At 34.7% G+C, this 15,157-nt stretch overlaps 1 protein-coding gene across 5 annotated transcripts in view; it reads right to left on the bottom strand.

Annotated features, from left to right (window-relative positions):
* The window catches only part of GRM5 (glutamate metabotropic receptor 5), a 529,070-nt gene that overhangs the window by 325,725 nt on the left and 188,188 nt on the right, over nucleotides 1-15,157 (bottom strand). For all 5 annotated transcript variants that reach the window (XM_045483678.1, XM_045483677.1, XM_045483680.1 and 2 more), the window contains exon 3: nucleotides 3,807-4,056. In XM_045483678.1, coding sequence (XP_045339634.1) covers nucleotides 3,807-4,056 — 250 coding nt within the window. The remainder of the gene's footprint in view (nucleotides 1-3,806; nucleotides 4,057-15,157) is intronic.

Here is a 15,157-nt window from a genome sequence, read left to right as displayed (position 1 = left end):
TTCTGCTTTCAGGGCCAAAATGTTTAGCAAGACTATTTCAGGGACCTGGACAGGACATTTTCATTGGCAATGAGACAATGGATTACCCCAAGTTCAAGCAAGAAGACACAGTAGCCAGGTCTATATCACTCTAACACCCTTCTGATGTGCAGTACAGATGGCGAGATATGTTGACGATGAAGTTGTCTCAGCAGCAGTGTTATCTTATTAGTCCCACCATGCATTTTAGTTGAAAGACCTATTAAACATGGCTGTCCCATGACAACTGGACAGATTTATAACAAAACGGGACCCTCTAGAAAGCTGTGAATATAGATTCCTTTCTCATAGCCTTGACTTCTAATTTCTAAGAACCATCCAACCAGGTCTGAGTTGGGTAGGGGAAGTAAAGAGCATGCAGGGAGATTGGGAGAATATATGCAAACAAAATAGTCTCAAATTACTAAGAGTACATCATAGAGAATATAGTCAATGATACTGTAATAGCATTGTATGGTGACAGATGGTACATACATTTGTGGTGAGCATAGCATAACATATAGAGATGTTGAATTACTAAATTGTATGCCTGAAACTAATGTAACATTGTGTGTCAACTATAGGAGTTATAGGGTGAACTGAATTTTTAGGGGTGAGTGTTAAAAATGTTAACTTAAATTTGAATTATCTAAGATAGTTTCTTTACATACCCAGAATCTATGAAGAACTTGGGAGTTTGTTATCAGACAACTTCTCCACTGTTTCTCTTTTACAGGAGACAGTCTGGTAGAGAAAAGCACTGGATTATGGGCCACAGCAATTGGGATTTTGTGTGACATTTACCATGTTACCCAAACTTTGGGGGTATCAGTTTCCTCACTTGGAAAATGAGAGTGAGTAAATGAACTAAATATTCTCATAATTATTAAATTTTGCCTTTCTGCTCACTACCCTTGACCTCCACTCTTATGAATAGGAATATTTTAAATTTACTGAAAAGTAATAGAACACAGTGCTAAATGCTCAGTCTCTACAATTACACAGACTTATATTTAATTTTGTTTTCAATGCATACATCTATATGGCCTTCTCCACATCACTATTACTCAATATAAATTGAGTCTTAGAATCTTTGTCTATAAAATGGAGATGATAATAGAATTCAACATGAAGTTGTTCTTAGATTCATTTATTTTTTCTTTCATAGCACTCGCCACCTTCTACCTAATTTACCACCTGCAAGGTCCATAAAGGTAGTAAGTATTATCTGTTTCATTCACTGACATATCCCAACCATCTTAACGCATTACAGCCAGTCAGTATCTATCAAATAAATAAATGAAACAACACATGTACAGAGCTTAGAGTAGTAATTGGCACAAAACAGTTCATAAATTATTCTACAAATGGTCTTGATAAATGGTTTTATTAATACCTAGAGTGCCATTTAACCATGAAGAAGTAGAAAAGGAAGAAGTAGGAACATCCCAAAGGGAAGATGAAGGGGACCGACCATCATACTGTTACCAAATATCTGAAAGACTATCACGTTACTTTCAAAGAAAAGAATATGAGCCAAGAGGTGGAAACTATAGGAACCTATTTTTTTAAGTCGTAAGTAAGATTGGCTTTTCTAACAAAACTCCTCTAAGGTGAAATGAACTGGTGCTCAAGTAAATGTTGAATTATTATTAGCCAATTAATGAAGTGATTAAGAAACCTAAGTAAAAGTTATGCATCTCTTATTCCATGAATTAAATGATATGGAGAGAACTTCCAATAAATGACATATACAAAATAAATTTTAAAAATATAAAATAGGGACACCTGGATGTCTCAGTCAGTAGAGTGTGCAGCTGTTGATCTTGGGGTTGTAAGTTTGAGCTCTACATTGGGTGTAGAGATTACTTAAAAATAACATATATGTAGATATATAACATATATCTGTATATATAAAATATAGAATTTTGGCCTTGTGGTACTGTTGGTAATAAGAAATATAGATGGAATATGGCAAATATAGTGAATACCTACCTATTTTCCTTGTGTACATGTGATCAAAAACTATTTACATGTTGACAAATCATATAGCTAAAAAACAAATACTGCCGATTTGTCTCATTAATGTTGGCAAAGTAGCAGATAGGAGCTACAGAATCTCTTATACCCTAGAAGGAAAACAGGATGGTTTAAAGCTAGCTTCTTTATTTCCTTTTCTTTTTACCCCAGTGGTAACACTGCACTTTAGAATTTAATATTGGCAGTGAGAATGTTCCTGGGTTGTATGAAACTAACTGGTGCATCACTCTTGCCAACTAGGGATGATTTTAGATGAAATGCATGACATCAGTGAAAAAGGAATCTCACTCAATATCATTTTTATGAAGGATAGTTGGCCTCATACTAAAATAGTCCCATCAATCTATTGCCATCAGGTCAGACAGAAAAGCATTAGGTACATAAAGTGGCTGTCATAAAATGTAGCCAAGCAGGAGCCAAGTCTGATCACAGAAGGTCAGTTAAGCATTTAGAAAATAAAGGAAGCATGTTTTCTTTAACGAGCCATTAAAAATTACTAACAAGTGAGTTAGCGTTCTATTGTGGACAGAAATACTGAGAAAGATGCAGTGGTTCTGAAGGTTTTCTCTATTTTTTTAATTGGCTGCCTACTAAAACAAGATATGCAATAACAAAACTTTTTAAAGTTATAGAATAGTGAACTGCATCCATAAAGTCAAACTATGGGGTCATTTTACTAACTGTGATGGCTAATCTCACGTGACAATTTACTGGGTCAGGGGATGCCAGATATTTGGCTAAACATTATTCTGGGTGTGTCTATGAGGGTGTTTCCAGGTGAGATTAACATATATATCAATAGACTAAGTGGTGAAGCTTGATTCCCTAATGTGGGTGGCCCTCATCCAACCTATTGAAGACCTGAGTAGAATAAAAAAGAATGAATAAGAGGGAACTCTTCCTTCATGAATGCTTGAGTTGGGACATTGGTCTTTTCTGGCCTTCAGAACTGAACCCAAACATCTGTTCTTCTTGGGTCCCAAGTCTGCCAGCTTTCAGACCAGAACTGTTCCATTGGTTCTGAGTATCTCTTTCTCTTTACACAGACACATACACACACACACACACACACACACACACACACACACACACACTACTATTTCTCTTTTTCTAAGAGAACTCTAACATTCTGATTCAATAGCATCAGCAGGGAATAAGCCAAGCTGTGCCAATCAAATGAATTATCCAGATAATTAAAGTCAATCCCTGTAGAAGTTAATGTTTTAGAAACTTGTCTGGTAACAGTGTAGATGATCAGTCAATGTAATAACACTTTTGTAATGTAAAATAATGAATCCATTTCCAATGCTTTTAAAAATTAGTCCTGAAGGAATTCCTCACTTTCAAACTTAAAATTCTAGGATTCTATATTATAGAAACAAGTTTATATAACCATTTTTAAAATCAATTTCAAAAGCAACAGCAAAAAGTCTCAAAGTGTTTATTTCCTGAGGGAATGATGAAATTATCCAATTCTCTAAGAACCCATCTCATTTCCTTACAGCCATTTTTTTAAGACTTAAGTAATCATTATCCCATGTGTTGATTCCTGTTATCATCATTAATCAGCACATGGCAAATCTACTTATTTTCCATGATTATTTCCAGGCTTTGCTGTTTTATGATATTTAAGTTCTACTTCTACTACACAGATTAAATTTCCAAAGCATCTGTCCTTATGCATCAAAATACACCATTTTATATTGCCAAATTATTACCTTCATGTGAATTTTCTCATTGCCACTCACCTGCCCAGAAGCAAAAATTCTCCTGCTAGACCCAGGCGCCTCATGGCCATCAGGAGACCTCTCACAGTCATGCCCTCACAGAAGCAGGCCACCACCCGGGCTTTGGGCAAGTGACTCCTGAGCTTCTTCAGCAGCTTATCGAAACTCTGTTCCCCTGCGTTGCTGTAGATTTTGTAAGAATGAGCGATGCAAATTCCTTCCTTGGCTGACATATCTTTGAAAGCCTCCATCCCACTTTCTCCATAGTTGCCTGTGTGAAAAGAGATAAGTAGAGGGGTAGTGAATGAGAGTGCCGGATGCACTGAGTCCAATTAGAGTGCGAAGGGCTGGGAGCATGGTGGTCATTTGGTAGTGTTGAACTTGGAGCCTGAAGACCTGAATAAGTTTTTGCTCTTTCACTAACTTGTTCACTTTAGGCAATTTACAATGAAATTACATTATATGCATTGAACTTTAAACATTTTTTTTCCAATGAGAGAGAAAATAGTATAAAAAGCACAAGCAAAAGCAATTCAGCTCCCCTTTACTTAAAAAGTTCATATTCTAGTGTGAGATGATAGAAGACTTTCATCTGTTGTATTTTTATTCTATCTCACTTCCCTTTGCTTCTCACTGCATGACCGTCTCATCCCACCAGATCAGATTCTTGTATTTAAAGATATAATACATATACTAAATATAGTATAGATGTTGTTGTAGAATATTATATGTTGTGTGGTATTATATTTTTATAGAATATTATGCATATTATATTCTATTAGCAATCATAAGTATTAGTGGCTTTATCCCAACCAAAAAATTCCAGATCATTGAGATTTCAGTCTTGTTACAGATAAATGTATAAGCTTATGAAAAATATTTAAATTTTCATTCTACACAACCACAGGGAAGTTAGTGATTTGGGGGAATAATTCCAATGTCCTCTGCAAATTTGGGGAGCCAAGGACTGATGGTGGTCCTTTAAATTAATGGAAAGTGGTGATCAATACTGACAATCAACTGTATGCCAGGAAGTGTACCAAGACCTTTATATATGTGTTCTCACTTAACTCTCACGATAATATACTGAGGTATGCATTATGACCTCCATTCTGCAGATAAGAAAACAGATGAGATGGTTAGGTTTACACTTACTCAAAGTTACATACCCAGAAGGTGGAAGACTGCACCGAATTCTCAAATCTAAGAGTGCAGATTCTGCTCCCTCCACTCATCCATGGCTGACTTTTGGAAGACTCAGAAGCCCAATTATATCTACATTTCTTTTTCTGATATAAAGGTCATGATACTTCAATTTTCGATATTTTTACAGCATTTTAAGGCTTTATAAATCATAACAGGCTCGTTTTCTGAGTTTCCAAAAGATTAGGTGGATAAGGGGGAAAGATTTTAAGAATATAGGAGCCTATTACAAGACAACCAAGCTATGGGGCACATAAGGATGTAACTAGCCTAACAATCAACTAGACCGAGGATTGGAATTTCACCATGAGGGGATCTCAAATGAATAAAGAAGTACAAGACATTCAATTGCATCGGCTTCACTATATGAGTATAGTAGAGATAACTTATAAATACATATATCTATATAACATTTTGATTTTTGAAGTCTGTTCATACAGATTATAGCTCACTGCTCCTTGTACCAACTCTGTGATAGAGGTAATATTATCTTCCAATTTCACTCACAACTGATAAAATTGAAGTTCACACTTAGCAAATAGGTGGCAGAGTCTTGGTTTAAACATAGATCTTCTCACTCCTGACCCTGTGTATGTTTTCCTACAGCACAGGTATTTTGCTGCAAATGAGATCCTCAGACACTGAGGGTGGTTTTTGTGTAGTTTTATCTTCATGAATAAACTGTAAAGGGCAGGGCAGGACAGTTTAAGTCCCAACCACAAATACTGATGGGACAGCTGCATCTTTCCTTTTTCTCCAGAAATAAAATAACAAGGAACCTTGATGATGATGGCAAGTGGGCAATATAGCTATTTTGCAATTAACAAAGTTTAAAGGACCCCCTCTGAAAAATGTGCCCAAGGGCCTTAATTACTAGCTTTACACTAATCTGAGTAATCTATTATTCTCTGGTTTATTTTTAGCGACCTCTATTTTTCAACTGACTATCTTGCACTTAATACTATCATTAATGCTGGGGTATTTGCATACATAATGTGAAATTAGGTACACAGTGATCGTGATGACAATAATAAAAGTTCTCAATATATTCACAGTTAAACAAGAAAAAATATCTGACAAACCCATAATCTTTAGCACTTCTCCCAACAACATTTTAACATTGTTTTTGTTTATACAGTAAATTATATGGAAGCAGCTTGTAATAGGGAGAGAATCTTGTTATTAGAGAGATCTGAGTTCTAATTTAGCTTGGACAGTCTCTCTACATCTAGCTTTTTCACCTGAAAATCAGAGGTAACACTGCTTAATATATGGATATTTTGTATATTACATACGTTAAACATTATATCTAGTTTAAATATGATAAGAAATGCTTATAATTATTTTATAATTATATATAATTGTTATTATACAATATTACATATAACAATAAACATTATACATAATTATAATATATATTATAAAACAATATATGTTAAATATACAACATATCTAATAGGTAGCCTGAACCCAATTAATTGCATCTATTGGGACTATAGAATGTTCTAGGTACAGTTAAACTGCTCTCTCCTGGAGCATCTAAAACAAATAATGGAGAAACATCATTAACACTCAACATTGGATTAAAGAATGAACTTAAATTAGTTGGGGAAATATGATTTTCTGAGAACAAAACCCAAGCAGTACTCTTTAAAACTAAAATAGGAAATAGTTTCATTATATGTGTGACATGAAAATTCTGCAGAATAATTTTGATTTAATAAAAGCAAGCCATGGTAATTTGGATATTAAAAATGGGAATATGTATTCCATTCATTCCAATAAAATTTGGAGGCCTGAAATGTTGAGATTTTCTGTAACTGATATAAAGACTGTATTCTGGAATTACACATTTAAAGATAAAGGAGAGGAGCACCTGGGTGGCTCAGTTAGTTAAGCATCCAACTCTTAATCTTGGCTCTGGTCATGATCTCAGTTCATGGAATCAAGCCCTGTGTTGGGCTCTGCGTTGACAGTGTGGAGCCTGCTTGGGATTCTCTCTCTCCCTCTCTCTCTCTCTCTGCCCCTCCCCAGCTCATCTGGGCACACACTCTCCCTCTCTCTCTCAAAATAAAGACATATTTAAAATAAATAAATAAATAAAAATAAAAATAAAGGGGAAACTATTAAAAAGTTCATAAATTTATTACAGGAAATGAAATAGATTCCAAGCAATGCACAGAATGAGAAAGAACTAAGGAAACAAAGCTTATTTTTCTAACAGGGAAATAAAAGTGACAAAGGAAGATATGGTGTAGAATATGAAAGTGGTTTGTGGCTTCATTTTAAGTAACTGGTAAAAGCAGGAAGGAATCCATCGGACAGTCTTTTAAACAGCAAAGGGCTGGTGATTTGGAATATATTTGGAATATATTTCCAATATATTTGGAAATATATTTGGAATATATTTCCAATATATTTGGAAATATATTTGGAATATATTTCCAATATATTTGGAAATATATTTGGAATATATTTCCAATATATATTTGGAATATATTATCTGAAGAAAATATAATCATAGCTTTACTGGACTCTTAGCTTGCACTACTTATAGTTGCAATAATGCAAATGCCTATTACTGATTTTCAACTTTATGAATCTACATATAGACAAAGTAAAAAAACTCATTATGCAACAGAAATAAATCTGATGAACCTTTACAAAAAAATTAAAGAAAAAGATGATAGGTTGAGAAGTGGAAGTGGGGTGAGCTTGGGTGTTGAAATCCTTCACGCACAATCTGGATGTCATGATTTAGAGAATGAAAGAGAAATGGTTAAGAGAATTGTTGGAATCTCAAAAATAAGAGACTGATCTATTAATATAATTATATTAAGGGAAGATACGTGAATTAAGAGATGTCTGTTGTCCATAAATTAAAAAGTAGGCACTAAAAAAGCATATGTTCCTACTCAGAAATATGAAGGTAAAAAAAAGAAAAAGAACCTTAAAATGCACTTTTTACCCTTCTGTACTATTAGATTTTGAAAAATATAAAGTACAAGTTTGAGTGAAGAAAATTTAATAACATAATTTAAAGTTATTGAAATCGAAAAGAAGAGATGGACAATTGTAAATAGTTGCTTTCACTGATACTATTTGACCTATGTCATGTCGGCTGGAAGTACCTGCATCCATTTGGGCCTCCAAAGTGCACATTGAAAACAAAACTGGCTAAAGAATAAGTTTAAATCTTTCTTCTAACCTAAGATTATTTATTTGAACTTTATGTTTAAAGGCACTAAACAATCCTTTAGTATATAATGTATAATCAAAGATAACGGCTCTTTCAGATGGTACCAATCAGTATCAGTAACCACTGCTGTTACTGAGGCTTAAACATACTTTCATATTAAGGTAATAAAGTATGGCAATATAAACAGGATATATCTAGAAACGAAGAGATTTTCCTGGCACAATATACATTTGAGATATGGTTCACGTTTATAAATTGTGTGTGTGTTGGGGGAAATTATCATAAGAATAAAAATTAAATTAATGGAATTATACTAAAAAGACTCAAATACTTTTCTTTGACATTTGTTTATTTTTTTTTCCATTTACTCCTACCTCTCCCACCATAATCAGACCATCACTATTCCTTCCATAGAAGCTTACATGGTAACATAACCTTTCACCATCTCTGTCTTCCATTTATTCAAAACCTTACCAAATATTATGTTTACGTGTCTTATTTCTTACTATGCTCTTGTCTATGTCCCTTGGATGCCCAACACATTCCTACTTAATCACTTTTATTCATGATGCTCTTTCCACCTGGAATACCCTTTCCTCATGTCTTGATGTTGAAATCTTACCCATTCCTTCTGGTTCACCTCAACTGCCCAGACTGTATACTTATTTAGGATATAGACCATATCTCCATAACACTGCCCAGCATATACTCGTGGAACTAAGCTGACCTACTCGATTATCCTTTTCAAGGATCTTCCTACAGGGAATAGTGTAGCCTAGTTATTCATTTAATAAATATTAATGAATTAATTAAGTACAGATATAACACTAAGCACATGGTAGACTCTAGATATTTAAACATTTAGCCTATTTATCTATTTTATAATACTGAAGGGAATAATTTTTGTTACTTATAATTGTTAGAGAAGTTTATAATTGTGGTTCATTTACCTTATAACTACTTTTTAAAATGTATTCACCTTAGGAAATTATAATTCACTTTAAAAAAATATTGAGTTTGATGTTGCATATTAAAACATTTTTTTTTCCTTTCAGTTGGCTCAAATTATCATTTGTCAAAAGAAATGAAGATTCTCAATATAAGCTGTGATTTAAAAATGTATTCCAATTGGCCTTTACTACTAATATCTAGTTGCTATTACAAACAATGTTTCTTTGTTTGTTTTTATTGACAACTACCAGTGAAGGAAAACACTGCGATTTCTCATGGGAGTTACTGCCTGGCATGATACCATCCCCCAGAATATGTGTGAACAGGATCAATAAATCAGTATCGCATCACCACTTCCTGCTCTTTCATGGGGCCATAAATGTTCATCATGGGATCTTAGCCAAAACTGTCCTTGTTGAGTGGGCTATGTCTCAGTTCAACTAGTGGTTAACTAAAACAACTAGAAGGGAGAAAAGCCAGAGAGACAAACATCTCTTTTCACTGTATTACTATCTCTTTCATAAAGATGTTCTTCTTTTTAAAAAAATGTCTTCTCCCTCATTATAACCATCTGTGCAGTAAGTATAGCAATTCCAAATTCTATATTGCACTCATTTATGTTTGTCTCCTGCTACTAGACAATAAAGTTCTTCAAGGTATAGGCATTTATATCCTCACAACAAAAATAACGTATATGTAGTACATATTTTTGTTCAATGAAAAGAAAGAAGGAAGTTAAGTGGCCCAAGGAATATTCCTAAATAGGCCCACAGAACTGAGATTTAGATGTTTGGGATGCTAGAGATATAATTAATGGGAAGATCTTAAAGCTAAAGGATTAGAGTACATAAAACATTATCATCTATCATGTACCCTTATCATGACTCCATGAATTATTATAAATGCCTCTGCTATGAAAACTTTTGCTAACAAACAGATTTACAAGTTTGCACCAATTATTTTAAACCCTACCTTGGAGTCTTTCTATGACATGACCCAGATAGCACAGCATTCAGTGTGATATAGGACATGATGATATCTTATTCAAAGTGTTTTATTATTGAAAGTACTAGAAAGATATCATTTAGCAAAATCACTTTAGGCATTACTCAAGGCATGGATTACTTAAGCAACATTTGAGCAATATTCCAATAGTGAATTCAGCAGAAAAAAAACCTTAGAATTTGAACTATATATATAAAATATTATTTATGGGAATATTAACCAGGGCTACTGAATATGGTCAGAAAAATATGTACCGAGCAGTAGCAGAACAGTATACTACATTGGTGAATTTTCTACTGGCTACCAGGAAAAAAGGCTACAAAAAGGAATTTGATCTTAAAAGCAAAGATACAATTTGACTATACAAATCAATGCATGGCAGAGGACAGGAAAATAAATAATGAAAGAATACATGAGAGTTGTAACTGTCACATATGTTAAATACAACAACTCTGAATCCCATCTTTGGTTCTGTACTATAAGTTGCTGAGCCTTAGAATCAAAAGTTGTGAGATGTACACGCTCCTATAACTCTAATCCATATAACTGTGTTGAAATAATTGAGATAGACCAAACTGAAAGGGAACCAAATTTAGAAAAAAAGAAAGATCAAGTTTTAGAATTTATTTTTAAATATCTTTGAAATAGCTAAGTAGGAATGCCAAACAGAAAAATGAATAAGGACATTCTGGCTCAGAGAATAGAAATCTAAATTGGAACTATTGAGACCATTAGAATATGGACAGCAACAGTAAGAGATGAAATTGTAGGATGTGAAGGGAAGAGGGCTCTGATTATATCCAAAGGAATTCAAATATTTATGCATTAATTGAGAAGGAAAAGGTTACAGAGACAATGAAGAAGAAGAAACCAAGACAATGTACTGTCATGGAAACCATCATAACAAAATACTTTGCATTTATTTTGTACATTAATTATGTGCATAGTAAAGTAAGATGGGAGAAGGTTGTATGTGAATGGGAGTAAAAGAATGAAGATAATATATTGACAACATTTTGAAACACTTGGCAGTGAAGAGAAGCAAAGAGGAATGGTGGTGATTGGCAGAGAATGCGGCAATCAAAGGAAAAATTTTGTTTATTTTTAGATAGGGGTACCTCAGGTGAAAGGCTTACCCCAAGACAGAGTAAGTACTCAATATATGATCATTTTTACCACCACCACCACCATCATCATCATCAATCTAGATCATTTGGCATTAACTGGTAAAAGGTTAATAATAATATTATTGGTCACTTCCAATATTACTACTAATAATAATTTATTAATAATTATTTAAACCAACCAATTCTTTCTTTTTTTTTTTTTTTAATTTTTTTTTTCAACGTTTATTTATTTTTGGGACAGAGAGAGAGACAGAGCATGAACGGGGGAGGGGCAGAGAGAGAGGGAGACACAGAATTGGAAACAGGCTCCAGGCTCTGAGCCATCAGCCCAGAGCCTGACGCGGGGCTCGAACTCACGGGCTGTGAGATCGTGACCTGGCTGAAGTCGGACGCTTAACCGACTGCGCCACCCAGGCGCCCCTAAACCAACCAATTCTTGAGGTGGCTATTATTTTTCACATTTTTAAAGTATTTGTGCTAAGAAATTTGTGAAATAACTGATAGCTTCATCTGTCAAACCTAAAAGCCTAGGTTCTCTTCCTGCAGCATATTATATCCTTAAAGCATTGAGTGAGAATTGCTCATTTAGTTCTGTGGTTCTTCCAAAAGGATTTACTCACCAGTAAATGTTTCATTTGAAACCTATGCTTGATACTATTGAACAGAATTAATCTCAGCAAACATACATTGTTTAACAAGTGTTTTGCCTAATGACTAAATATATGATAGACATATATGGTTTAGCACTAAATGATCTAATCCACATCACTGCTGAGAATTGGTGTTTAAATATCAAAGCCTTCCTATGAAACATACATGCTTAATTACAGCTTTTCTATAGACAAAGGCCTGTAAAATAAGAGGGGGGTTTTGGAAATAGACTTGCCATATCATGTTATTTGTTACTTAACTAAATCTTTGCTGGTAAGGGAAGAATGACTGCAGAGGGACAGAAGGAAGATAAAAAAAACTTGTTTTTCTATCAAAAATTCCGCAGTGTTGTAATTATTACCTTGTTATTGTAGCTGAAATTGAGATTTGCAAAATGAAAATTATCACTTTATTAATAATCTTAAAAATAATGGAGTTGTCGACTTACTTCGTTTTCTGACTATTCTTCCTAGAGGAAAATAAAAAAAAAGCCGAGACAGAAATTATGACCCAGATTCCTGCTCTAACCCTCCAGAATTCAACTTCCTTCTTTTTTGTAAGCTGTCAACTTCACAGCTAAAGCCTGCGGTGCATGTCTCATTAAGAGTGATTCCATTTCCACAGAAAGGACAAACCTCTATATAGAACTGTGTGTCAATGGGTCGGGTGAGTTGGTGAGTTATTCATTTTGCCTGTTTTAGCTCACAAGTCACCTATGATCCTGGATTCTAACTGGATCTAACGACAACCCAGAAATTCCCCCATCTCAGCTGAAGGCAGAAAATCTCTGCAGCACAGCCAAAGCTGTTCAAGCTTGACAGACTTTGCTGAAAAGAAGTAACTTCTCTGATAGCAGCTCCCTGGCCTGCCACTGCCTTCTCCAGTTTATATCTGTCCTATCTGGCTTCTGCGGTTGTTAGATTCTGTCTGGAAGGACTATAACTCCCACAAATACAGACAGCAGGGACTCAGTTTAGAAATATCTGTCTGGACCATCATTTACTGCAGGACTGAGAAATGAGCAGAAAGAATTGGAATGTAGTGCAATGGCTGTGGTGTCATTGCCAAATTAAGCTTCTTTCAGGAGTTGGCCAACCATGCAATATGTATTCTAGGATTATGGTCTTGGTGACAGTTTTCTGTAGTTCAGACCTATGCTGTCCATTATGGTAGCCATTGGCCACATGTGGCTATAGAGCATTTGGCATATGGCTAATTCAAATTAAGATATTCTGCCATGATAAAACAAAATAGATTTCAAGGACTATATGATAAAATAATGTAAAAATCCCCATTAATACTTTATGATATTACATGTTGAAATGATAAAATTTTTGATGTCTTGGGTTAAATAAAGTGTGTTTTTAAAATTAATATCATTTGTTTCTTTTTACCCTTTCTTAAAATTACATACACACAATTATATACTCATATTTTATTCGAGAGTACTGAATTATACATTTAGAGAATATTGACATCCTGTATATTTCAGCTAGAATCTAAACCTCTTAGAACACTTTATGATACCCAGGATTTTTTATCATCTAGTGTCTAATCTTTTTCTCTAGACTCACTGCCTGCATTTTCTTTATGCATATAGCACATGCTTCAGCCACACCAAAGAATATACCGATCGCCAAATACACCATGTTTTTTCACATCTCTAGATTTCACACACTCCTTTTTCCTGAGATATTCTTCTGTGGAGCTAATTCTGGCTCATACTCAAGACTCAGAGGAAAATGACAGAACTCCCTAACCCTCCAGATCTAAATATACACCCTCTACTGTGCTCTCACTGACCACCTCCAATATCAGAAGATTTTTCATGTTTTATTGTAATTATTTATTGGTTTGACTCTCTAAAAGACTATGAACTAATCAGCAAAAGGGATTACATCTTAATTACCCTTTTTCTCTAGAGTTTAGGCAGCCTAAGTATTTGTTCAATAAATGTAGTCTAGAAAATGAGTATTAACTTTTCCCCCAGGTTTACTGACACGTAATTGAGATATAACATTGTATAAGTTTAAGGTGCAAATGTGATGAGTTAATACATATATATGTATATATATGAAATATATATATAGATATGAAAATGATTACTATAATAAAGTTAGTTAACATATCCATCACTTCACATAGTTTCTTTATTTTTGATGAGAACATTTAAGATCTACTCTCTTAGCAACTTTGAAGTATACAATGTAGTATTGTTAACTACAGTCGCTATGTTGTATATTCGATCCTCAGAATTTATTCATCTTATACCAGCAAGTTTGTACCCTTTGACAAACATCTCCCCATTTCTCCCACCCCTCCGCCCCAGCAACCACCAATTTACCCTTTATTTTTCTGAGTTCAGCTCCTTTAGATTTCACGTGTAAGTCAGATCATACAGTATTTGTGTTTCTCTGCTTAGCATAATGCCCTCCAGGGTCATTGATTTCTCATTTAAAAATTATTGTGGAGGGGCGCCTGGGTGGCGCAGTCGGTTAAGCGTCCGACTTCAGCCAGGTCACGATCTCGCGGTCCGTGAGTTCGAGCCCCGCGTCAGGCTCTGGGCTGATGGCTCAGAGCCTGGAGCCTGTTTCCGATTCTGTGTCTCCCTCTCTCTCTGCCCCTCCCCCATTCATGCTCTGTCTCGCTCTGTCCCAAAAATAAATAAACGTTGAAAAAAAAATTAAAAAAAAAATTATTGTGGAGCATCTATTATAAACAGCTGTGCAAAGCAGCTCTGCTATTGAAGTTGCTCTGCACTCGCTGCCGTCCAAAGGGGCTGAGCTGGACTAAAATAAAGTCTATGGTGAAGGGCTGCACAGCTCAGGAACCTGCACCTTGGGTAGCATAAGGGGACAGTTTTTGAAACTTGTTATTCACCTTACCACCTGCATGGTCTTGGAGAAACCACATAACTTTTTTTCTGATTTTTTCTCTGTATCTATAAAATGATATGCACTCTAAGGATCCTTTAAGCTTTAGACCTGCATCTTATGAGGTTTTGTTATATTGTAATAATTATGAAGAGAATTGTAACCATTTTCTCCATTCCTTTTACAAATGGTTGCTCCAAATTCCATTTTCAATGTCTCGCAATATGTATTCTGAGCCTTATGGATAATTCCTAAGTTAAGTTTGCTTTGTAAATTTAGATGTTTCAAGAATCAGAACTTCTACTTGATGCAGAGTTAATGGAAAGGTATCAGATAAAATGTCTCTGGTAATATATGAAAAGT

The sequence above is a fragment of the Leopardus geoffroyi genome, chromosome D1 (genome assembly GCF_018350155.1).
Source record: "Leopardus geoffroyi isolate Oge1 chromosome D1, O.geoffroyi_Oge1_pat1.0, whole genome shotgun sequence".
Classification (NCBI taxonomy): Eukaryota; Metazoa; Chordata; class Mammalia; order Carnivora; family Felidae; genus Leopardus; species Leopardus geoffroyi.
The sequence above is the reverse complement of the archived record's forward strand: the minus strand, read 5'-3'. Positions and strand labels throughout refer to the sequence as shown.